The 26,439-nt window shown below is 41.2% G+C and overlaps 2 protein-coding genes across 3 annotated transcripts; one reads left to right on the top strand and one right to left on the bottom strand.

Moving 5' to 3' along the window:
• On the bottom strand, nucleotides 1–18,388 carry psmc4.S (proteasome 26S subunit, ATPase 4 S homeolog). Of its 2 annotated transcripts, none has more exons than XM_041571731.1 (12): nucleotides 18,024–18,388; nucleotides 14,711–14,809; nucleotides 13,532–13,718; nucleotides 12,124–12,270; nucleotides 9,065–9,174; nucleotides 8,870–8,963; nucleotides 7,665–7,832; nucleotides 5,320–5,396; nucleotides 3,683–3,851; nucleotides 2,184–2,239; nucleotides 314–466; nucleotides 1–54 (listed from the first exon to the last, which is right to left on the bottom strand). In XM_041571731.1, the coding sequence occupies exons 1-11, from the start codon at nucleotides 18,063–18,065 to the stop codon at nucleotides 353–355; spliced, it is 1,263 nt and encodes a 420-aa protein (XP_041427665.1). In that variant the 5' UTR covers nucleotides 18,066–18,388; the 3' UTR covers nucleotides 1–54; nucleotides 314–352. The 2 variants fall into 2 exon arrangements, with proteins under 2 accessions (XP_041427665.1, XP_041427666.1); XM_041571732.1 differs by lacking the exon at nucleotides 18,024–18,388 and adding an exon at nucleotides 17,902–17,958.
• A 20-nt stretch (nucleotides 18,389–18,408) lies between these two features.
• Nucleotides 18,409–25,747, top strand: LOC121393049 (tRNA selenocysteine 1-associated protein 1-like). Its single transcript, XM_041571743.1, has 7 exons — nucleotides 18,409–18,582; nucleotides 18,811–18,908; nucleotides 19,916–20,015; nucleotides 21,442–21,494; nucleotides 22,910–23,063; nucleotides 23,316–23,358; nucleotides 25,288–25,747. The coding sequence occupies exons 1-7, from the start codon at nucleotides 18,559–18,561 to the stop codon at nucleotides 25,422–25,424; spliced, it is 609 nt and encodes a 202-aa protein (XP_041427677.1). The 5' UTR covers nucleotides 18,409–18,558; the 3' UTR covers nucleotides 25,425–25,747.
• The last annotated feature ends 692 nt before the right edge of the window (nucleotides 25,748–26,439 follow it).

Below are 26,439 nucleotides of genomic sequence, written 5' to 3'. Positions count from 1 at the left end.
TAAAAACAAGACCATTTTATTGAAACGCCTGGTCACAATGTACTTTAGGGAGACTAGGGATGCGCCGAATCCACTATTTTGGATTCGGCCGAACCCCCGGATCCTTTGTGAAAGATTTGTCCGAATACCGAACGGAATCCGGACATATGCAAATTAGGGGTGGGAAGGGGAAAACATTTTTTACTTTCTCGTTTTCTGACAAAAAGTCACGTGATTTCCCTCCCGCCCCTCATTTACATATGCAAATTAGGGTTCGGATTCGGTTTGGCCGGGCAAAGGATTCGGACGAATTCGGTGCATCCCTAAGGGAGACAATCAACGATGGGATGAGGGGGGCACAGGGAGGTAACGTTTATTTGTAGAACTCGTGCTCCTGTTCATCCTTCTTGATGACCGTCTTGTAGGCTTTTTCAAAGTCTTTGGCCAACACTATGTATCTGTTCTCCCGGACAGCAAGCATTCCAGCCTGAAAGAGCAGGAGAAAGGGCTCAGAATGGACAACATAGTGACCTGAAGAAGAATCCATTGGGCATCTCCAGCCTACTATCCCCTCATGAGTGCTGACATGAGCACTGGTCACATGATTGTCACATGATTAAAGGAGAAACAAACCATTAATAAAAAAAAAACCCTACCCTCCATAGACCAACCTCCCACCTCCCCCTCTCAGCCTAGCTGCCCCTAACTCTTTACTTACCCCTCCATACAGACTCTGTCCAGCGGAGTCCACGTCAACCATCTTCTTCTCTTCGGTAATCTTCACAATGAGACCCGCTTAGCAGCGTATGCGCAGTTGGAGAAATTTTCAGTTTTGCGACAACTGCGATTGCGCCGAAACTCACGAAAGTTGCCTAAGCGCCGGTCTCATTCCGAAGATTACCGAAGTGGCTGAAGATGGAGCAGTGTATAGAATAAAGAGAGAAGGTGCACACCCAATAAATTAAACTACGGGGTGCTAATCCATAGGTGACTCCCCATAAGGGTCTCCAGACAGAATTGCAAATATATAATATAGTAATGGATAGCACACCCGATTTGAAAAAATAAATAAATGTATTACAAAAAGAAGAATAAATAATATACAAAAAATAAATATAAGGAGGTGAGCTCACATCCTTATATTTATTTTTTGTATATTATTTTTTCTTCTTTTTGTAATAAATTTATTTAATTTTTCAATTTTTTTTATCCATTACTCTTAATATTTGAAGATGGCGCAGTGAACTGAAGGGATAAGTATCTTATCCCTTCACGAAGGGATAAGTAAAGACTTTCGGCATTTACCCAGGGGGCTGCTAGGATGGGGGAGGAGGGGGGGGGTCTATGTAGGGTAGGGTTTTTTTTAATTTAGGGTTTGTTTCGGCAGTATTCAGGACACTAAAAATGGCCGCACTTAAAGGAACAATTCAATATAAAAATAAAAACTGGGTAAATAAATAGACTGTGCAAAATAAAAAATGTATGTAATATAGTCAGTTAGCCAAAAATTTAATATATAAAGGCTGGAGTGAGTGGATGTGTAACATAATAGCCAGAACACTACTTCCTGCTTTTCAGCTCTCTAACTCTGAGTTAGTCAGTGACTATAAGGGGGGCCACATGGGACATTTCTGTTCAGTGAGTTTGTAATTGATCCTCAGCATTCAGCTCAGACTCAAAAGCAACATATGTCCCATGTGCCCCCCCCCGTCAAGTCACTGATTGGTTACTGCCAGGAAACCAATCAGTGGAAAGCAAGAGAGCTGAAAAGCAGGAAGTAGTGTTCTGGCTATTATGTTACACATCCAGTCACTCCAGCATTTATACATTACATTTTTGCCTAAATAACTATATTAGATACATTTTTTATTTTGCACAGCCTATTTATTTACCCCGTTTTTATTTTTACAACGAACTGTTCCTTTAAAGCCAGAGAGGGAATTGTGAAGCTCATATTTAAGCAGAAGCTGCTCATAGAATTAAACCACAAGGGGAGACTGTCAAGGTTGGGGTCGTTTCTCTGGAGAAAAGTCACTTGCGAGGAGACAGGATTACACTAGAGGACATTATAGGCAGATAGTGGGGGGATCTTTTTCCCAAAGAAAAACCAGAACCCCCTTCTCTTTTTAGATTTGAGGAAAAGAACTTTCATATGAAGCAGAGTCGGAGGTTCATCACAGTGAGGTTGTGGCAGTTACACTTACCTCCTGGCAGATAGAGTTAATGTCAGCGCCGGAAATCTTATCAGGACGAGCAACATCTGAGGTGTTTGTGAAGGAAAACAACTTGGAATAATCATCTGTCGCACACTCTGTTGGTACAAACCGGTCTCCTTTACCCCATCATTGAGAAGTCGCTGCTAAATCGATGTATTCCTAATTACTACTGAACTTTAAAGTTCCAAACACATCAGTTAATAGTGCTGCTCCAGCAGAATTCTGCGCTGAAATCCATTTCTCAAAAGAGCAAATTTTTTTTATATTTAATTTTGACATGGGGCTAGACATATTGTCAGTTTCCCAGCTGTCCCCAGTCATGTGACTCTGATAAACTTCAGTCACTCTTTACTGCTGTACTACTGTTGGAGTGATATCACCCCCCTCCCTTTCCCCCCAGCAGCCAAACAACAGAACAATGGGAAGGTAACCAGATAGCAGCTCCCTAACACAAGATAACAGCTGCCTGGTAGATCTAAGAACAACACTCAATAGTAAAATCCAGGTCCCACTGAGTCACATTCAGTTACATTGAGTAGAAGAAACAACAGCCTGCCAGAAAGCAGTTCCATCCTAAAGTGCTGGCTCTTTCTGAAATCACATGACCAGGCAAAATGAGCTGAGATGCACCTACACACCAATATTACAACTAAATACACTTGCTGGTTCACGAATGACATTTTATATTGTAGAGTGAATTATTTGCAGTGTATAAAAACTAAATCATAAAAATCATGACAGAATCCCTTTAACGTTAGCACTGACCTCTACTCGTTTAAATCCTTGATCTGCCCTTCAGCCAAAATGACACTGTTCTACATTCATATTTATCATAGAATTATACGACCAGGAGTGATGACCAAACTCCCAAAATGCATTGCAGTCAATGGGCATTCAGTGTTTTCTCCCGCACACAAAATGCATCAAAAATCAGTGGGTGTTTTTCCTAGGATGCACCGAATTCACTATTTTGGATTTGGCCAAACCCCTGAATCATTCACGAAAGATACGGCCAATACCAAACCGAATCCTAATTTGCATATGCATATATGCATATGCAAATTAGGGGTGGGAAGGGGAAAACATTTTTTACTTCCTTATTTTGTGACAAAAAGTCACGCTATTTCCCTTCCTGCCCCTCATTTCCATATGCAAATTAGGATTCGGATTTGGTACGGCCGAATCCTGCGGAAAGAGGCCGAATCCTTATCAAATCCCGAACCGAATCCTGGATTCGGTGCATCCCTAGTTTTTCCAATGTTTTTGGTGCACAATCATATGCCCTGAAATAAAGAGCAGCTCACTATTTGTTTCAGTCCTACTACTACTCCAGGCTCCTACAGGTTTAGGAAAGTGGTGAAATTGTTCCCACTGTCCAAGGCAAACCTCCCTGGATTTGTACTAGAGGAAAGTGATCTCCTTTCCAAGAGATCCCAATAACAGATCCCAATGAGTCTCTGTGTAACAGACATTAGGCACAAGGATACAGTCCTCCAGGTCCACCTCCTCAGACAAGTTCATGCTGCTGGTGATGGTGGAGAATACGAGGCGTTTTTGCCTGCGGTCGGGTAACGGAAATTCGATTTTCCTGTCGAGTCGCCCAGGACGCAGCAGTGCCGGATCTAATGTGTCTGCCCTGTTGGTGGCCATGATTACCTGATCCGGATGAACAAGAAACGTTTCGGATGTGAGACAATAATCATCAGCAATTTACAGTTAAACAATGGCAAGTGCTAATTTGAGCTGCATTTGAATTCAGTCAGTACCACTGGGTTCTGAACACTTTAGAGAAATATTTTTAGCAGAAAATTACCAAGGCCCGTGGGGGGACCCAGAAGCAAAAACAGTGCATACATACTTTTATTCCTGACTCTTTCGATGCTGCAAAACAAAGTGTACTGCCTATATTTTGGGGCAGATTTATCAAGGGTCGAATAGGAAATTCGAATTTTCAAATTTTTATTTTTTTTTGTCAAAACTCACGAAATCAAATTGGGAATAATCCAAACTCATTTGAATTTCGAGATTTATCAAACCTTTACCCTGGGAATAATTTGAATTTGACTATTCGCCACCTAAAACCTGCCGAGCTCATGAAGAAGTCAATGGCAGAGGTCCAGTGACCCATTTGAAGATGTTACTAGCCTTCCTGACATTTTTTTTCGGAGAAAAAATTCGATTCGAGTTTATGTGGAATTCGATTCAACTTTTATTCGAGTTTTCGTTCAAGTTTTAGGGGCCAATTCATTAACTTTGAGTGAAGGAATAGAAGTAAAAAACTTCGAATTTCGAAGTGTTTTTTGGCTACTTCGAGCATCGAATGGGCTACTTCGACTTTCGAATCGAAGGATTCGAACTAAAAATCGTTCGACTATTCGACCATTCGATAGTCGAAGTACCGTCTCTTTAATAAAAAACTTCGACCCCCTAGTTCGCCATCTAAAATCTACCGAACCCAATGTTAGCCTATGGGGAAGGTCCCCATAGGCTTGGCTAAGTTTTTTTGGTCGAAGGATAATCCTTTGATCGTTGGATTAAAATCCTTCGAATCGTTCGATTCGAAAGGATTTAATCGTTCAATCGAACGATTATTCCTTCGATCGTTGGAACGAAGTATTTGCGCAAAATCCTTCAACTTCAATATTCGAAGTCGAAGGATTTTCATTCCCAGTCGAATATCGAGGGTTAATTAACCCTCGATATTCGACCCTTGATGAATTTGCCCCTTAGATATTCATTTTTTTTCCTAAATAACCTCCCAATCGAATTTTGAGTATATTCGAATTTATTAGAGTAAAAAAAAAAAAAAAATTCACATGAATTTGAAATTCGACCTTTGATAAACGGGCCTCTTTGTGTCGGTAAAAGTAAAATGATCTCAGAAAAACATATATTGTTATTTCCTAGTTGACCATAGGTATTAAGCTCAGTAGTTTGTAGTAGTAGTAGTAGTTAATCAGCATAGGATTATTAAACAACATGTAGAAATCCTCCAGTTGAAACTTTTCTACAGGCAAAAACATGTACTCAAGAATAAATATGATTGTGCAGTCGTGTTATCCCATTTGCACTGGAAAGCCTGTTTAGCAAGTGCATGTTAGTCGCCCTGGGGGTGAGGACTTACCTTTACATTCACTGTCTGGTCAAATCCATCCATCTGGTTAAGAAGTTCCAGTAGAATTCGCTGAACCTCACGATCGGCTGCAGGAAGCAAAATTATGATACGGTGAGACGACTGCATTGTTTTAGTCAATGAGAGAGAAAACCTTCTTACTACATGTATTTACACCAACCCATCACCTGCAGAGGAGCAGCTCTTATTAGATTACCGTATATACTCGAGTATAAGCCGTCCCGAGTATAAGCCGAGGTACCTAATTTTACCTCCAAAAACTGGGAAAGCTTATTGACTCGAGTATAAGCCTAGGGTGAGAAATGCAGCAGCTTCTAGTAAGTTTCAATCAAAAAATTGAGGGTTTCTGCTCCCATTGGAGGTGCCGGCGTCTCGTTTTTGGATGCCGGCGACCATTCTTGGACGCCGGCGAATATTCTTGGCGACTATTCTTGGGCGCCGGTGACTGTTTTTGCACTTGTCCCGAGTATAAGCCGAGGTAGAGTTTTTCAGCATATTTTGGGGGCTGAAAAACTCGGCTTATACTCGAGTATATACGGTATTCTGTTTCTATTATACATAAAGTTGGGCCCATAATTCTTTAAACAGAGACAACTTTTTTCTAATTTTGGTTCTGTACGTCACCATAATGAACTTTAAATGAAACAACTCAGACGCAGTTAAACTTCAGACTTTCAGCTTTAATTAAGTGGGTTGAACAAAAAGATTTTATAAAAATGTGACGAACTAAAGCCTTTTTTTTTAACACAATCACTTCATTTCAGGGGCTCAAAAGTCATTGGACAAATGAAAAAAGTGAAAATGAAATGTTCATGTCTAATAGTTGGTTGAAAAGCCTTTGCTGCAATGACAGGCTGAAGTGTTGAACTCATGGACATCAGCAGATTGTGGGTTTGCTCCTGTTTAATGCTCTGCCAGGCCTTTACTGCAGCCGCTTCTTTCACTTGCTGTTTGTTTGTGGCCTTTCTGTCCCACGTTTAGTCTTCAACAAGTGAAATGCAGCTCAATTGCCTTCACATCAGGTGACTTGGCCATTCAACAATCTTCCACTTCTTTGCTTTAATAAACTCCTGGGTTGCTTTGGCTCTATGTTTTGGCTCATTATGAGACGCCTCCCAATCAATACGAGTGCATTTAGCTGGATTTGAGCAGAGAGTGTCTCTGAAGAGCTCACAATTCATTCTTGTGCTTCTGTGTCACATGATGGATAAACACTAGTGTCCCAGTGCCACTGGCAGCCAATCACGCCCAAGTCATCACACTGCCTCCCAAATGTTTTATACACAACTGTGCTATGCTTTGGATCATCAGCTCTTCCACTCCTTCTCCAGACTTATTTCTTGCCATCATTCTGCTAGAGCTTCATCTTGGTTTCATCCGTCCAAAGAATGTTTTTCTAGAACTGTGCGGCTTTTTTAGATGTTTTTTTTAGCAAAGTCCAATGTAGCCTTTGTATTGTTGATGCTTATGAGTGGCTTGTACCTTGCAGTGCAGCCTCTGTATTTACTTCATACAGTCTTCTCTTTATGGTAGACTTGGATATGGAGACTCTACCTCCTGGAGACTGTTGGTCACTTGTTTGGCTCTTGTGAAGGGCTTTCTCTTCCCCATGGAAATGATTCTGAGATCATCCACCACTGTCTTCCGTGGACGTCCAGGTCTTTTTGCGTTGCTGAGTTCACCAGTGATTTATTTCTTTCTCACCATGTACCAAACTGGAGATTTTGCCTCTCCTAATATTGGAGCAATTTCTGATTTTTTTTTTTTTTGCAGCTTAAGGACGACTTGTTTCACCTGCATGGAGAGCTCCTTTGTCCTCATGTTGTCTGTTCCACATACAAGCACCCCCCCCCTCAAATCAACTCCAGGGCTTTTATCTGCTTCATTGATAATGACATAACCAAGGAATTACCCCCACCTGCCCATGAAATGGCCTTTGACTCAATTGTCCAATTACTTTTGAGCCCCTGAAATGAAGTGATTGTGTTTAAAAAAGGCTTTAGTTCCCCACATTTTTATACAATCTTTTTGTTCAACCCATTGAATTAAAGCTGAAAGTCTGTAGTTCAACTGCATCTGAGTTGTTTCATTTAAACTTCATTGTGGTCATGTACAGAACCAAAATTAGAAAAAAACGTTGTCTCTGTCCAAAGATTTATGGGCCTAACTGTATATTCTATATAAAATTGTGATGACTAGTGTTTAAGACAATGTGAAACCCACAGCAATTTGGAGATGGGAAAGGTTCTTTATGCCACATAAATATTCATTTTCCAACAGCTGCAATGGACAGGGCTAGGCTCCAATAATACAGATTAAAGTGCATGTACACTCACCTCCTGTCTGGGCATCGAATCGCTTTGTGGCAATGGCATCAATCTCATCAATAAATATAATGGCGGGGGAATTCTCTTTGGCCAATCGGAAAACATCCCGCACCATTCGAGGGCCCTCGCCCAGGTACTTCTGTACAAACTCGGAGCCCACCACTCGGATAAAGGCGGCTGTGGGGCAGAAGCAGTGAAGAAGTTTAGTGAATAGATAAAGCAGAACAGCGATGGTTTCTATTCACTGTGTGTGGTGATAAGAAAGCAAAGCCAATCTTATTATATAATCACAAATAGGAATAAAGTATATATATATAGTATATAGTAGTAATAAAGATCTGGAATATAAAATGTCGTTTTTAGATTTATGGAGTGTGTGTGTCATGTTTTTTTCAAAATGAATCAGTTAATAGTGCTGCTCCAGCAGAATTCTACACTGAAATCCATTTCTCAAAAGAGCAAACAGATTTTTTTTTATATTTAATTTTGAAATCTGACATGGGGCTAGACATATTGTCAGTTTCCCAGCTGCCCCAAGTCACGTGACTTGTGCTCTGATAAACTTCAGTCACTCTTTACTGCTGTACTGATAGTTGGAGTGATATCACCCCCTCACTTTCCCCCCAGCAGCCAAACAACAGAACAATGGGAAGGTAACCAGATAGCAGCTCCCTAACACAAGATAACAGCTGCCTGGTAGATCTAAGAACAACACTCAATAGTAAAATCCAGGTCCCACTGAGACACTTTCAGTTACATTGAGTAGGAGAAACAACAGCCTGCCAGAAAGCAGTTCCATCCTAAAGTGTTGGCTCTTTCTAAAAGCACAAAGCAATAACCAATCAGTGACTTGGGGGGGGGGCACATGGGTCATAACTGTTGCTTTTGAATCTGAGCTAAATGCAGAGGATCAATTGCAAACTCACAGAGTTTTGTCCCATGTGGCCTCCCTTATAGTCAGTGACTAACTCAGAGTTAGAGAGCTGAAAAGCACGAAGTAGTGTTCTGGCTATTATGTTACACATCCACTCACTCCAGCCTTTATACATTACATTTTTGGCTAAATAACTAAATTAGATACATTTTTTATTTTGCACATCTATTTACCCAGTTTTTATTTTTACACTGAACTGTTCCTTTAAATCAGTTTTTTTCATTTATCTGCAATCTCTATTGTCCGTTCTACTGTATACACCACCAGAAGGAATTCTCACCTGTGGTGTGATGAGCCACAGCCTTAGCCAGCATAGTCTTCCCACACCCTGGGGGGCCGTACATCAAAACCCCTCTAGGTGGGTCAATCCCTATCTGCAATAGGAAAACCACAGTTATGTTAAATCAGGCAACAGGCTCAGGTTCCTAATGTCAGTCCTTTGTATCATCAGAAACCTCACGCCTGTCCCCCTCACCTGTTTATAAAGCTCAAAGTGCGTCAGCGGGAGTTCTACTGCCTCCCTCACTTCCTGCTTCTGGATGTCCATCCCTCCGATATCTGAAAATAGAACGTCCGGCTTCTGGTCTGTGGGAGGAGCAACAGGAACAGTGTCAGGACCAATGTAGAGATTTAACATTTATTTTGGTCTATTTCCTGCCACATCCCATTGCTTCTAACACAATTCTCACCTGAAACTATGGAGGCAAAACCTCCAAACATCAGTAAGAGGCAGATTAAATTTTCAAATTCAACTAGAGAGTTATTCAAATTCAATTAGAGTTTTTAAAAAAATCGATTTTCGAGATTTATCCTACTCTGGCCCTTTAAGAACTCGAATTTGACTTTTCGGCACCTAAAACCTGCCGAATTGCTGTTCAAGCCAATGGGAGACGTCCAGGGATCAATATGAAGTTGTTTGCAGCCTTCCTGACATACAAGGTTTTTGAAATTCAAACCGATTTAAAGGGGTGGTTCACCTGCAGGTTAACTTTTAGTACGTTGTAGAATGGCCAATTCTAACCAACTTCAATTGGTCTTCATTATTTATTTTTTTATAGTTTATGAATTATTTGCCTTTTTCTCCTGACTCTTTCCAGCTTTCAAAAGGGGGGTCACTGACCCCATCTAAAAACAAATGCTCTGTAAAGCTACAAATTTATTGTTATTGCTACTTTTTAGTACTCATCTTTCTGTTCAGACCCTCCCCTATTAATATTCCATATTCTCATTCAAATCAACGAATGGTTGCTAAGGTAATTTGGACCCTAGCAACCAGATGGCTGAAATTACAAAACTGAAGAGCTGCTGAATAAAAAGCTAAATAACTCAAAAACCACAAATAATAAAAAATGAAAACCAATTGCAAATTGTCTCAGTATATCACTTTCTACACCATAGTAAAACTTTACTCAAAGGTGAACAACCCCTTTAATTCGTCCGAGTTTGAAAATTTAGATTTTTTTTAATAAATTTCGATAAGTCTGATTTTGAATTTATGGGAGTTCAAATTCATTTGAGTATGAAAAATTTTAATTTTTAAAAACGCCCATAAATTCAAAATTTGACCTTTGATAAATGTGCCTCTTGGGGCAGATTTATCAAGGGTCGCAGTGAAAATTCAAAAGTTTTTTTTTTTTTGGTGGAATTCGACTAGGGAATAGTTAAAATTCAATTTGAGTTTTTAAAAAAAATTCTAATTTGATTTTCGAAATTTATCATGTACTGGTCGTTGAAGAATTCAAATTTGACTATTCGCCACCTTAAACCAGTGAATTGCTGTTTTAGTCTATGGGGGATGTCCAGGGATCAATTTGGAGTTGTTTGCGGCCTTCCTGAAAATCAAGTTTTTTTTGGAGAAAAAACTCCAATCGAATTTGATTCGAGTTTGCAGGTCGATCCCATTCACCCGAATTTTAATTTTTTTTATTTTTAAAATTTTAATTGGCCCCCCCCCCCAAATTCGAGTTCATGGGAGTTTCTACAAACTCCCATGAACTCGAAATTCGACCCTTGATAAATCTGCCCCTAAGTGTGTTAAAAGCCTATATTTATTACATTACTTGCAAATGGGGGATTCACTTTACTAAATGTTATGGCCTTTTAATGGAAACGTAAAATGCCCTGTAGGGACTCATAGGTTTACTAATGCCCTATGGCTTTAAATCCCAACACTTCCTAATCTCCCTAGTTGCTGGGCAGATGCCAATGTATCTAGTTGTAATTTACATATCCCAGTTATTGGCCAAGAGGCTTTATGACCACTTCCTGTCACACGTTGGTATAGTGAGTGAGAAGGGGTGGAGCTTCCTTTTTGGCTTCTGGTTGCTGATCCAGCTGGATGTTTCCAGGGAGCCTGGGTACAACAAGGCCCAGTAAAGCCAGTTTGCCCTAGAGGGACCTGAACCTCTAGTGTTAAAGGAGAAGGAAAGCTACCGAAGCAGTTTATTGCCAATAATACACAAAAGTGCAAGATATAACACTATATTTATTCTGTAGAAGCTCTGTTTGTTTAGGATAGCAGCTGCCATATTAGCTTGGTGTGACATCACTTCCTGCCTGAGTCTCTCCCTGCTCACTCATAGCTCTGAGATCAGATTACAGCAGTGATGGGAGGAGGGAGGGGGAGAGAAGAGCAAACTGAGCATGCTCAAGCCCTAGCCCTGGAGGTTTAAGCTGAAAACAGGAAGTCTGATACAGAAGCCCATGAGTACACAATAGAAGGAAAGAAATGTGGTGTTTCATTTGACAGAGGACTCAGAGCAGCATTACTTTGAGGGTTTACTGGTATATTTATATAGACCTTTCTGATAAAACTTACGTAATTCTGATAAAGCTTACTTAATTCACGGAGCCCCGTGAATGAAGCCAGTGAGTGGCAGGAATATAATTGTAGGAGAGTAAGACAGTGAGGGAAGAGAGAAAGAGCAGCTTTGTGCTCCATCAAGGAAGTGTAACAGGGAGTAGCTTCTCAGACTGTAAGATTTGCCTACAGTGAAGGGACACAGTGGATAGAGTGTCAGTCTTTAGCTTCTCGTCCCTGACCCCTCCACTGGGTGAGATCCAGACCACGTGTGAGCTATTTCTGCCTGGAGGTGCTGCACTGCCTTCACTACATCCTCCGGGATCCACATGCATCTACCTCTGATATACTGTCTGACACGTGTGCCTATATATTCTGCAAGTGTAAGTAACCTGTGGATCATTTGTCTCTGACAAATTAAGTTATTCTGCAACAATCTCCTGGCGCCCTTTTCTATATTTGTTTTATGCACAGTAGCCTGTGGGAGTTGTAGTTGCGTTACACCGCACCTTCATTTCTTCCACTTTGCGAAGGCCCTGCCTTAAGTGTTAGAGTCAAATACTCTAGTTTACTAGCTGGTTGTTAAGCCCGTTGGTTTAAATAGTCCAAAATCATGTTACAGCTCCTACATTGTATATTATGAAATAAAAGGGAAAAAAATAAAACACAGACACGTGTATCAAAAGTATTTGAAGAGACAGGAATAGTAGAGACAGGGGTCGGGCAGTGGGTACCTGAGGAGAGCATCATGATGCTGCTATCAGCCTCTGGGGGTAGGACATCCACTAAAGCGTTGCTGTGTTTGTGCAGAGCTACAGAGGCATTGGGTTTCAGCAGCTCCCTGTCAATGGTGCTCAGGATCCGGACATAGTAATTAGAGCCTGGAAACGATAAAAAGAAACAATAAAGATTGTAATTCAATTATATAGGTGTTATTTATATTATTGGAGCAGACACCAGTACATTTAGCAGTAAAGATCTGTGTCTCCAAAGATGCCCCAGTAGCTCCCCATCTTCTTTTCTGCTGATTCACTGCACATGCTCTGTGCTGCTGTCACTTACTGAGCTTAGGGACCCACTCACAATATACAGTACACATAGAATAGAAATGTCACAATATAAGGCTGATTAGTAATTAATGCACATAATTACTACATGGCAGCACAGAAACCAGTGCAATTAGCATCAGAATTTAATAATCAGCAAACCTGTAGCATCAGCTTATATTACAGCCAGGGAAGCTCATTTTCTGCTGGATAATTAGTGACGAGCCCTAAGCTTAGCTTCTCAACAGCCAATCAGAGCCCACTGAGCATGTGAGTGTCACAGACACTTTCCAAGATGGTGACCCCCTGTGACAAGTTTGAAGTCCTGGATCATTGCTGCTATTGAAAACCTGAAACTTTAGCCTCGTGCAATAAGTTCACTATATAAAATATGGTATTTTTAACCATATTCATTATTAGGGTTTAGTTCTCCTTTAAATCACCTTCCAGTCGAATTAAAGGAGACATAGGATAAATGAAAAAAAAACCCTAATTATTGTAGGCAATTATAAGTAATATATGGTGTTGCTTTTACATGGTGCTAAAAATTAATATTATCTTTAAAAATACATTTGTGTCCCTGTTACAAATGAGGGGTGGGCGTGTCCTAACGGTCCCTGCCACAAGCACAGTAGGAGGGGGACAGCCAATTACAGCCCTGCAGTCACACAGACAGGCTTCAGTTCCCTATCAGGCCCTGCTAGCTGCTGATTGGTTCCTGTCCTACAGTGCAGTGAGCTGAGAGCCTGGGAATTTAGGGAGCAGGAAGTGGAAGAGAAGGGAGGGATTATTAGGTTTTCACAGAAATATTCAATAAATCAGCCTGAAACACGACTTTTTTCTTCTATATCTAAATGAGTATAACGCACTGGTACATCCTTATTTTTTACACACAAGTCTCCTTTAAAAAAAAAATTCACATGAATTCGAAATTCAACCTTTGATAAATGTGCCTCCCTGTGTTGTCTAGAATACAGTGCCTCCTTATACATTCTCAGCAATCCAAAACCATTGCATATAAATCATCAGTATTTTTTTAGTACTCTATATCATTTCCACTTTCATTGCCCACGAGAATAAAAAGATAAGGTAAAACCTGTGGTGGATCCTACAATGGCCGTGTTCTGATCTACAGCCTCCAAGAACTGGCCAATCACCAGCGGGATGCTCTGTATTCGTTTCACTTCCTCCTGGGCATGGAGAAATTCCTTCTTTAGATTCTTCTGTTCATCCTTAATGTATTCCTCCTGCACCTCCAGGAATTCCAGCTCCTGCTGCAGTTTCTGTAACGCAAACACAGCTTTGTCATAGGCCACCCAATGCCCAATGCATGATAATGATTAATAATGAGATCCCGATTATTAAAGGGATACTGTCATGGGAAAACTTTTTTTTTTTTAGAGAACAAGTTAATAGTGCTGCTCCAGCAGAATTCTGCACTGAAATCCATTTCTCAAAAGAGCAAACAGATTTTTTTTTATATTTAATTTTGAAATCTGACATGGGGCTAGACATATTGTCAGTTTCCCAGCTGCCCCCAGCCATGTGACTTGTGCTCTGATAACCTTCAGTCACTCTTTACTGCTGTACTGCAAGTTGGAGTGATGCCACCACCTTCCCTTTCCCCTCAGCAGCCAAACAACAGAACAATGGGAAGGTAACCAGTAGTGATGTGCAGGCTGATCTCACATGCTTCTTTCTGGGTCGCGGGCGGGTGTGGGTTGAGCTCTTCTTACTGCTCTCCCCAACCGTGACCTTCCAAATGCCGCTTATGACTTCCGGGTTGAGTTTTTATAGACACACCTCTCGACCCACTCCTTTTGTGACATCATCAGTGGGCGGGGTGGCGCGGGTGTCTAAAAGAGACCTGGAAGTCTGGCTCGGGTGGTGGGAGGGCAGGTGGGTGCGGGTCAAGCCCGACCCACACATCACTAGTAACCAGATAGTCGCTCCCTAATAGCTGCCTGGTAGATCTAAGAACAGCACTCAATAGTAAAATCCAGGTCCCACTGAGACACATTCAGTTACATTGAGTAGGAGAAACAACAGCCTGCCAGAAAGCAATTCCATCCTAAAGTGCTGGCTCTTTCTGAAATCACATGACCAGGCAAAATGACGTGAGATGCACCTACACACCAATATTACAACTAAATACACTTGCTGCTTCAGGAATGACATTTTATATTGTACAGTAAATTATTTGCAGTGTAAACAGTGTCATTTAGAAATAAAATCCATAAAAATCATGACAGAATCCCTTTAACTAATAACCCACCTTATAGCGACTGTATAAATCTTCCAGATCTTCAGACTCAGGCCCAAGGAAGGAGAGGGCAGTTATTGGGCGCGATGAGGCCAGAGGAGGAGCTTCATCCTGACAAAGGGCAAGAGAACAAAATAAATGAAAAGGCTAAAGAGAATGAGTAAGGGGCCCACTGATTTAATTACCTTCACCTGCATCATCGGGAAAAGATTATAATACAGGTATAGGATGTATTATCCAGAATTCTCTGAATTACAGAATGGCCGTCTCTCATAGGCTCCATTTTATTCAAACTAGGAATGCACCAAATCCAGGATTCGGTTAATATTGGGCATTTTTCAACAGCATTCGGCCGAATCCTTGTCCTTGGACGAACTAAATCCAAATTTGCATATGTAAATTAGGGGCGGGAAAATAAATCACATGACTTTTCAACAAAATACAAGGAAGTAAAAAAAAGATTTTTCCACTTTTTCCTTTCCTGCCCATAATTTGCATATGCAAATTAGGATTCAGTTTGTTATTCGGTAAAATCTTTCAAGAAGGTTTCGGGGATTCGGCCAAATCCCAAATAGTGGATTCAGTGCATCACTAATCCAAACAAACCGCATTTTTTAAAAATGATTTCCTTTTTCTGTGTAATAATAAAACAGTAACTTGTACTTGATCCCAACTAAGATATAATTAATCCTTATTGGAGGCAAAACCAGCCTATTGGGTTTATTTAATGTTTACCGTATATACTCGAGTATAAGCCGTCCCGAGTATAAGCCGAGGTACCTAATTTTACCTCCAAAAACTGGGAAAGCTTATTGACTCGAGTATAAGCCTAGGGTGATAAATGCAGCAGCTTCTGGTAAGTTTCAATCAAAAAATTGAGGGTTTCTGCTCCCATTGGAGGGGCCGGCGTCTAGTTTTTGGATGCCAGCGACCAATCTTGGACGCCGGCGAATAATCTTGGAGACTATTCTTGGACGCCGGCAATTATTCTTAGGCGCCGGCGACTATATTTAGACGCCGGCGACCGTTTTTGCGCTTGACCCGAGTATAAGCCGAGGTAGAGTTTTTTAGCATATTTTGGGGGCTGAAAAACTCGGCTTATATTCGAGTATATACGGTATATGATTTTCTAGTAGACTTAAGGTATGAAGATCCAAATTACGGAAAGACATGTTATCCAGAAAACCCCAGGTATTCTGGATAACAGGTCCCATTCCTATAATATGTGGAATCAATAACTTTCTTCTGCAGTGAAATCAATATATCGCTTCCAATGAATGAGGGAAAATGGTTGTCCCCGGAGCACAAAATAAATAAGATAAAAACAGGTAAAGTTGGCCGCACACACAGATCTGCTCATTTAACGTAGCTGCCAAATAAACGTATCTCTGGCCCTTGATCACTAATATAATTACATGGGAAAACCATGGAGGACTATCAGGTAAAAAAAATCCCATCCTATTGGGAAAGTGTCTCTTTCCAGTCAATATGTGACTAAGCTCTTATCAGGTAAAAAATTCTGAACCCTGAAAATGGCCCATCACTAGTCAATATGAGCCTATTGCCGGCCCAAGTCTCAAACAACAACAAAAGTATTTCTTATTGGTGAGTTCACACAGCAGTCAGCTGACCTTAACCTGCTCATGTTCCCATCAGCAACCTGTGTTTGTACCAACAAAGCCACCGTAGGACTCACTTCCTCATTAAAGAACAGAATTACTTTTGTTTTGTAGCTACTAATAAGCCAATAATAAGGCTTAGGCCTGTGCAGGGAACCATTATAACCCATTCTTCATCTGTAGTTGCACTACAACTCCCAGCATCCTCAACAGCCTTCAGTGTCACAGCAACCTAGGAAGGACACATCAAACACATGTGGAGGTTGCAGCACGGACAGGCCTGATATAAATCTGCTGCTTTGTGGCATCCAGGGCTGAAAGTAGAAAGGGGACTCTGGCAATGTAAAATGATGGGGATAACTTAAAGGAACAGTAACACCAAGTAATGAAAGTGTTTTAAAGTAATGAAAATATAATGTAGTGTTGTCATGCACTGGTAAAACTGGTGTGTTTGCTTTAGAAAGACTACTATAGTTTATATAAACAAGCTGCTGTGTAGCCATGGGGGCAGCCATTCAAGCACAGGATACACAGTAGATAACAGATAAGTACTACTATAGTTTATATAAACAAGCTGCTGTGTAGCCAGAGGGGCAGCAATTCAAATCTGATAAAGGAGAAAAGATACAGGATACACAAAAGATAACTGATAGGCCCAACAGAATTCCATTGTATACTACAGAGCTTATCTGTTATCTGCTGTGTATCCTGTGCCTTTTCTCCTTTATCAGTTTGAATGGTTGCCCCCATGGCTACACAGCAGCTTGTTTATATAAACTATAGTAGTACTTATCTGTTATCTACTGTGTATCCTGTGCTTGAATGGCTGCCCCCATGGCTACACAGCAGCTTGTATATATAAACTATAGTAGTACTTATCTGTTATCTACTGTGTATCCTGTGCTTGAATGGCTGCCCCCATGGCTACACAGCAGCTTGTTTATATACTAACTAGTAGAGTACTTATCTTGTCTATCTGCTGTATCCTGTGCTTGAATGGCTGCCCCCATGGCTACAACAGCAGCTTGTTTACATAAACTATAGTAGTACTTATCTGTTATCTACTGGTGTCCTGTGCTTGATGGCTGCCCCCATGGCTACACAGCAGCTTATTTAATATAAACTATAGTAGTACTTATCTGTTATCTACTGTGTATCCTGTGCTTGAATGGCTGCCCCATGGCTACACAGCAGCTTGTTTATATAAACTATAGTAGTACTTATCTGTACCTATCTCGGGTGGCTTGTTTACATAAACTATATATAAAGACCAGCTGTACCAGTGCAGAGCCACAATACATTATAATTTTATTATTTTACAAACAAGGTCATATTTTGGCGTTACTGTTCCTTTAGGAATGCCCAATGTTCACAAGAAAAGCTCGACTCACTGGATGTGGCTACTGCCCAACAACTTGCCAGAACTCAAATGAATCTACTTGACCATTAAAACTCCCATAAGCCCCAGTGAAGCAGTAGAGGGATGTGATGTATATAATGTTATAAGACAAACAGAAACTAATCATTATAATATGTCCTTTGTGTCCCAGGCCAGTGAATGTCGTCCCTGCTCTATCCCCACACCTGACAGTCATGTCTGGGTTCCAGGGGAAGTCTGCTGAGCATGCTGGGAGCTGTAGTACAATAACAGCAGTCAGGTATCCGTGTAGCACAGTCAGCTCAGTGCCTCACACACTACTCAGTACCTGGCCGCTTCCCTTCTCTATAACAATCCCGATCTCCTCCATTATCTCTGATTTCCCTGTATCACCGCCGCGCACCGACTCAACTTCACTTCCGGTGCCGACAAAGGAGGTGACGTCAGGAAGAGGCTGAAGCAGGATGGGAGTTGTAGTTTTAAAACTATATACAAATATACAGTTACCCCGGCCAATGAAGGGCTAGCGCTGGGCAGAATGGGACTGCTGTTTCCCTTTCGCACCCCTCCCCCAGCAAACCCAAAATACACAAACACATCTTTCTGAGACAGCACCGCGCGTGCGCACAGAACTCTCCGTGCGACTACTATTCCTGTAGGTGTCGCGATCAGCGTTCGGCTAGAACACCCTGGTTCATCAGGCAGGAGCTACAGGAAGTTTACAGCGTCTCCTTTTTTTATTGGACGTCTGCTCGATATAGTTCCGCCTTTTCTTTTACGTTTGTCCAATCAGTGTAAGGGCAACACGGTGGCTCGTCGGGACCTGTGAGAGGGTAAAGTCGCTGCCAGGCTGAGGTGTCGGGATGGCGAGTCTGTGGATGGGCGATGTAAGTCTTTGGTACCACGTGATTCTACTCTTAGTCCTCTGCCTTATGTACCACGTGATTCTACTGCCTTATGTAGTGAGTGTAACTGAGTGCGTGTCTGTGAGAGAGAGAATGGGACACGCTCGTGTTGTGCAGTGATTTCATACAGACCATTATCTTGTTTATTACTGATCTGTCTCTCACTCTCTGTGTGTCTCTCTCTCTCCCCTTTCTCTTCTATTGGAGCAGCTGGAGCCCTTCATGGATGAGACTTTCATCACTCTCGCCTTTGCCTCTATGGGAGAAACCATCGCTGCTGTTAAAATCATTCGCAACAGGATGTCTGAGTGAGTACCCCCTGCTGTCACTTGTAAGGATATTACTACTCACTGAGTCTGTACAGGGAACTCTGAGTATCACTCATGTATTATAAGGGATAATGTACCCCCTACTGTAAATGATAAGGATATTAGAAGTCACTGAGGGGTTGTTCTGTGACCATAGAAAGACACAAGGCTGCAGGCTGAGTTATACAGGGAACTCTGAGTATCACTCATGTATTATAAGGGATAATGTACCCCCTACTGTAAATGATAAGGATATTAGAAGTCACTGAGGGGTTGTTCTGTGACCATATAAAGGCACAAGGCTGCAGGCTGAGTTATACAGGGAACTCTGAGTATCACTCATGTATTATAAGGGATAATGTACCCCCTACTGTAAATGATAAGGATATTAGAAGTCACTGAGGGGTTGTTCTGTGACCATATAAAGGCACAAGGCTGCAGGCTGAGTTATACAGGGAACTCTGAGTATCACTCATGTATTATAAGGGATAATGTACCCCCTACTGTAAATGATAAGGATATTAGAAGTCACTGAGGGGTTGTTCTGTGACCATATAAAGGCACAAGGCTGCAGGCTGAGTTATACAGGGAACTCTGAGTATCACTCATGTATTATAAGGGATAATGTACCCCCTACTGTAAATGATAAGGATATTAGAAGTCACTGAGGGGTTGTTCTGTGACCATATAAAGGACACAAGGCTGCAGGCTGAGTTATACAGGGAACTCTGAGTATCACTCATGTATTATAAGGGATAATGTACCCCCTACTGTAAATGATAAGGATATTAGAAGTCACTGAGGGGTTGTTCTGTGACCATATAAAGGCACCAGGGTCACATTTAGATTAATAAGACTTTATGATATAAAATCCCTGTTACAAAACCTGTTTAGAATGAATCGTGTGTATTGGGTGAGACTGATCTATAGATTTGATTCCTCTGCTTGTGGTTGTGACATTATCATTTCTCAGTGTAACCTCTTGTCCTTCTCTCCTGCTCATGTAGAGGTCTCCCCGGTTACTGTTTTGTACAATTTGCAGAACCAGAAGCTGCAGAGAGGTGTTTGCTGAAACTCAATGGGAAACCTTTGCCTGGCGCTTCCTATGTAAGTACCAGTGTGTCCCCTACATAATAACCAACGGATACAAATGTTTGACACAGAGTATTTATAAGTTCTATTAACATCTCCATGGCCTTGCACACTTACTTAGTCATTGAGAAATCATTCTTCTTTAAAGGGGTGGTTCACCTTTAAATTTACATTTAGCATGTTCTCGAATGGCCAATGCTAAGCAAAACTGGATGGACCAATTAATGGGTTTTGCAGTGTATTTTGGTCGTTTTTGTGTGTGGCAGAATTGTAGAAAGATGCATGGTGGGCCAAGCCCTAGGCAACCTAGCCGGCCACCTCGCCCCCCTGTGCACTCTCACACAAATGTACTCTCGTACACTTAGGGGCAAATTCCCTAACCGCCAAAAATTCGCCAGCGACGGCTTCGCAGCCATTGCAACACTTCGCCAGGCATAAATTCGCAAGGACCACGCCAGTTCCCTAAAGTGCGAAATCGCGTCCAGGGCGCCGAACGCTGGTGAATTTTCGCTAGCGTTACTTCAGCAATCAAAGCGAAGATGCGCTAGCGTTGCCTAATTTGCATACGGCGGGAATTGATAAAGTTACATGGCTGTATAATGTTGCAGCAAATACATTAAATTACACAAGCCCAGGGAACCTTAATAAATAAAATAAAGTTGTTATATTGCCCTACACATGAGCCCACTGTATAGTTTGTTTCATATGTAGGGGGGAACCCGGTTACCCAAAAAGATTTTACGGACCTTTGCAGGCTATCACTCTGAAAAAAGGAAAAGACGCCAGCATTTTTTGACTTAGAAAAATTTTGCACTAAAAATTGAGGAATCCTATGCACTCCATTGCACTTCACCTGGTCTGAGCATCTTAGTGAATTTGCGGAGTTATTTGCCAGAGCGAAAATTTGTCTGGCGTTCGAGTGCGAAGCAACGCTAGCGTCTATATCCTTCGCTAGCAAAGTGAAGCCTGTGTTCGTTGGAGAATCTGCGAAGTTCCGGAATTATCGCTAGCGTTGCTCACTTCGCCCTTTAGGGAATCTGCCCCTAAAACGTCACAAGGGGTAACAAGCGGAGATGAGGAAAGTCAGGGGCAGCAAAAAATCCAGGACTAGAGGAAGGCAGAAGGTTTTTCAAGAGGTACCTGCCCAGTGTCCCCCCAACCATTGCACCCTAGAGCAGGTGCCTCTCCTGTACCCCTAGTTCCGGCCCTAAGAAGACTTCTCAGTTCTAAGTACAATAATGGCTGCCTCCAGTTGTCTATATACTTAGTCTGTTGCCAACTACAACTCCATCTGTCCTGTCTGAGGCTGAGCAATGACGGGAGTTGCATTTTCACCATCTGTTGTTTGTATGTCCCCATCCTATTTAGTAAGATACTTTTATATTGATTAAACCCATTTTATTTTGAACCGTAATCATATGCTGTCAATCTGCTTTTTCAGAACAAGCGTTTTAAGCTCAACCGCGCATTCTATGCCAAACCGCTAGATCCCAGGTAAGTCAGGATTTCTTAGTGATTATATTTGGCTTATGTTTATCAAAACTTTTTTTTTTTTATTTTTTTTTTTTGTAGACCATATCTGTATCAAGAAGAGTCCTTGCTAGTGGGCATCTATATACTGGGCCCCAAATATTAACACTGGCCAAATCTGCACCACTGCAGTTAAACCATAACAACTGATGATCTTTTAAAGGGGAACTATAGCGAAAATGAAAATTCAATATAAGCTTCAGCACACTTAAATAAGAAACTTTCAAAATATAATCGGTTATATATTCAGTACCGTTTCTGAAATAATCAAGTTTATTTTCACAATTCCTATCTCTGCCTCTGTTTCTCTTCATTCTGTCTTCATGCAGCAGTTGGGTGTCAGATATTCATTAACAGTTAAATCCAATATATCTTCTAGGGCCTTTTGCCTAGAAGATGTATTAGAGCTCACTTTATTAAAATCACCAGACATCATGTCTCTCTACATGCAGAATTTGTTCAAAAGGCAGTTATTTTGTTTGCACTGGAATCGGTTATTTGAGTGAGCTCTAATACATCTGCTAGGAAAGGAGCCCCCCTATAAGATATATTGGATCTAACTGTCAGTGAATATCTGACACCCAACTGCTGCATGAAGAGAGAATGAAGAGAAACAGATGCTGAGAGAGGAATAGTGAAGATAAACTTGATTATTTTAGAAACAATGCAAAAGTTTCTTATTTCACTATGAGGAAGCTTATAATACATTTTCGTGATTGTTCCCCTTTAATATATTAAAGGAATGTCAGGCTTGTGTTGGCCTGCAGCTTACAATCAATTGACCCACGCTTACCAGTGCATGTTCAGAGAATGGTAACTGCTGTGTTGCTTCTGCTGATTTCACATACACTTCCAGCAAAACAGCAGCACTAGAATGCGCCACAACTCCTTTAATTGCTGCTGTTCTGATCATACTTGGAATTTGCACGAACAATCGGCACCATTTGGCCCTTTAGTCAAGCAAAGACCGTAGCCTGGTTATGGTGAAATGGGAGGAGCCAAAAAGCTCTGAATTATTAGGCTGTATCTGTGCTATAAAACCAGCGGTTCTGGATGCATATTTGGCCACAGGGACATAAAGTGATTTGCATGTCTCCACCCATAATGCCTTATGTAAGAGTTAAACTAATTTTTGGTATTCAGTGCTATGTATACGGTAGGAGTCTAGTAAATACCTTCTGTTTTCAGAGGGCTTTATGTTGCCTTTAGTCAAAAAAACTTACCAGATCTGCCTGAGTATGGCTGCCTTTACCCTTCCTTACTATCAGGCAGCAGCAGAGAAGTAACACTGGCAGATGAAATGGAAAGGCTTCACTAGAAATACTTTGATTATCTCCGGCTTTATTTACATTTTTTGCTTTTACTTCATTTTAATAAAGCCAAACCCCCAGATCACTGATGTCTCAAGCAAATGACTATACCCAGGCCTTTAACTACTACAGCCAGCAGTATCCACAGATGTATTCCAACTGGAACCAGAAAAGCGGAAATTACAATTATCAACAATATGGAGACAACTCCAGTACCTGGCAGGTAAGTGAGCTGTATAGAGGCCGGACTGTGTAAATGAAAAGCAGATTCTGCCACATCTATACAGTGGGTTTTATTTAAAGTGCAGCTGTTCTACTGCAGCTCAGGGAAAAGATTTACCCACAGTGGCATCACAGGTAACTGCAAGTGATCTAACTATCAATCAATTCACCTATTGAATCAAGGTGTAATGGCAGCACTATCCTCCCACCCCCCATTGAGTTACAGATAAATTGTGAGTTCTTGTGTTTTCAGGTCCCAGAGGAAACGGCAGAAACTGCAGATGAAGCTCTGGAAGGTGAGCCACTTAAAGGATACTTCACAATTAACATTAGGGCCTTAAAGGAGAACTAAAACTTAACTAAAGAAGTAGCTAGAAATGTTGTACATGATGTTTTGTGCTTCTGTACCAGCCCAAGGCAACCACAGCCCTTTAGCAGTAAAGATCTGTGTCTCCAAAGATGCCCCAGTAGCTCTTCTTTTCTGCTGATTCACTGCACATGCTCTGTGCTGCTGTCACTTACTGAGCTTATGGAACCACTCACAATATACAGTACACATAGAATAGAAATGTCACAATATAAGGCTGATTACATAGTAAAATAGTAACATAGTAAGTAAGGTTGAAAAAAGACACACGTCCATCAAGTTCAACCTTTTAGTTTTCTTTTTTTATTTGCCAAACTGCTAGTTGATCCAGAGGAAGGCAAAAAACCTGTCTGAAGCCTCTCCAATTTGCCTCAGAGGAGGAAAAACAATCCTTCCTGACTTCAAGATGTAATGGGACCAGTCCCTGGATCAACTTGTACTATGAGCTATCTCCCATATCCCTGTATTCCCTCACTTGCTAAACACCATCCAACCCCTTCTTATACCTATCTAATGTATCAGCCTGTACCCCTGATTCACTTCCCAGCTCTCCCTGTAACACCCCTTTCCCTCCTCTAATCTCATTGGCTCCCTCCTGTCTGCTGGGAGGAGCTACTGGTGAATAAAGCATCCGACCCTTCCTTGTACCTATCTAATGTATCAGCCTGTACCACTGATTCAGGGAGACAATTCCACATCTTCACAGCTCTCACTGTAACAAACCCCTTCACAATATTTAGCTGGAACCTCTTTTCTTCTAATCGGAATGGGTGACCTTGTGTCAGCTGGAAAGACCTACTGGTAAATAAATCATTAGAGAGATTATTATATGATCCCCTTATATATTTATTTATAGTTATCATATCACCCCTTAAGCGCCTCTTCTCCAGAGTGAACATCCCCAATTTGGCCAGTCTTTCCTCATAGCTAAGATTTTCCCTTTACCAGCTTAGTTGCCCTTCTCTGTCCCCTCTCTAATACAATAATGTCCTGTTTGAGTGATGGAGACCAAAACTGTACGGCATATTCTAGATGGGGCCTTACCAGTGCTCTATACAGTGGGACCCCCTCCTCCCGTGACTCTCTGCCCCATTTAATACAACTCAAGACCTTATTTGCCCTTGATGCTGCTGACTGGCATTGCTTGCTACAGACAAGTTTATTATCTACAAGGACTCCAAGTCCGTCTCCATTATGGATTTGCCTAGTGCAGTCCCATTAAGGGTATAAGTGGATATTGTTACATCCCAGGTGCAGGACTTTAAATTTATCAACATTGAATCTCATTTGCCACTCATTTGATTAGTAATACAGATAATTACTACATGGCAGCACAGAAACCAGTGCAATTAGCATCAGAATTGAATAATCAGCAAACCTGTAGCATCAGCTTATATTACAGCCAGGGAAGCTCATTTTCTGCTGGATAATTAGTGACGAGCCCTAAGCTTAGCTTCTCAACAGCCAATCAGAGCCCACTGAGCATGTGAGTGTCACAGACACTTTCCAAGCTGGTGACCCCCTGTGATAAGTTTGAAGTCCTGGATCATTGCTGCTATTGACAAGCTCAAACTTTAGCCTCGTGCAATAAGTTCACTATATAAAATATGGCATTTTTAACCATATTCATTTTTAGGGTTTAGTTCTCCTTTTAAAGCACTTGTATATTAGGTGTTAGTCTTGTAAGCCTTATGGGTAACTAGACCATACAAAGAATGTGACAAATGAACAGTATATCGGTTTGACTTATTAATTTACTCTCTTAATGAGCAGCCGTTAGTGCAGTACACTGTTTATAAAGTGAGTGCCTTGTGTATGAGGAGGGCACAATAATAACTTGTGTTTCTTGTCTCCACAGATCCAGTGCTCCAGCTGGACATTAACGAGGCTAATAAGCAGTTTATGGAGCAGAGTGAAGAACTATACACTGCACTTATGGACTGTCACTGGCAGCCACTGGACACCGTCATGTCCAAAATCCCAACAGATATGTGACCCAGTAAAGACACTGGACTAAATCAGACAGTAGCCAGTGAGCCCAGGGCTAGTGGTGCATTGTATGACTCAATGATTCAGATACAAACATTCAGTACTTTCACTTCCAAGTCAACAGAGGGAGCAATTTGGAACATGAGTGAGTCACACCTCATTGTTGAATCTTATTTAGTCCTTTTATTTACATTTGTATAAACCTGGAACAGACTTCTCTGCATTGTGTGGCTTGTGATGTTCAGGGTTTCTATTGTTTTACTGATACCTTTTGTATGAGTTCAGCAACACTCAGTTCTGTAAAGATGATAAAATTCACTATTTTACTATGTAATGCTCTAGTTTATTGGTCGCATATGCTTTAGACAGGCGGGTTTGATTGCCTTTTGCACCCTGAAACAAAGAGTAACTCCCAGGATGCAGTTGGGCTTCGCAGCTCTAGTGATTCAACCCAGCTGCTGCAGGAGAGGCCTCTATGAGATTAAGTTGAATACGGAGACATGAAAGAAACAACATATTCACAGTACGAGTTTTATTTAAACTAAAGCAACAGATGTGCACGTTTCATACAATTTCAAGTATAATATCTCTTTTTTTTTCTTTGATCAGAATCCTGGCAGATTGCCACTATACTTGGCCATTTTCTCCCTTTCAGTTAAAGGGACCACTCACTTTGCTAACATTTAAAGGAAAAGTATACCTCCAAAATGAATATTTAAGCAACCATTTATATCATATTAAGTGGCATATTAATAAATCTTACCAAACTGGAATATATATTTAAAGGAAAACTATACCCCCCAAACAATGTAGGTCTTGATTAAAAGATACTGAGTAAAACAGCTCATGTGTAAAACCTTGCTTCATGTAAATGAACCATTATCATAATAATATACTTTTTTTAGTAGTATGTGCCATTGGGTAATCATAAATAGAAAATTGCCATTTTAAAAAATAAGGGCCACCCCCTGAGATCGTAAGATTCACTGTGCTCACATACAAACCATATGTTAGGTCACAT

Source organism: Xenopus laevis, chromosome 7S (assembly GCF_017654675.1).
Source record: "Xenopus laevis strain J_2021 chromosome 7S, Xenopus_laevis_v10.1, whole genome shotgun sequence".
Classification (NCBI taxonomy): Eukaryota; Metazoa; Chordata; class Amphibia; order Anura; family Pipidae; genus Xenopus; species Xenopus laevis.
Note: the sequence above shows the minus strand (reverse complement) of the source record. Positions and strands in the feature narration are given on the sequence as shown.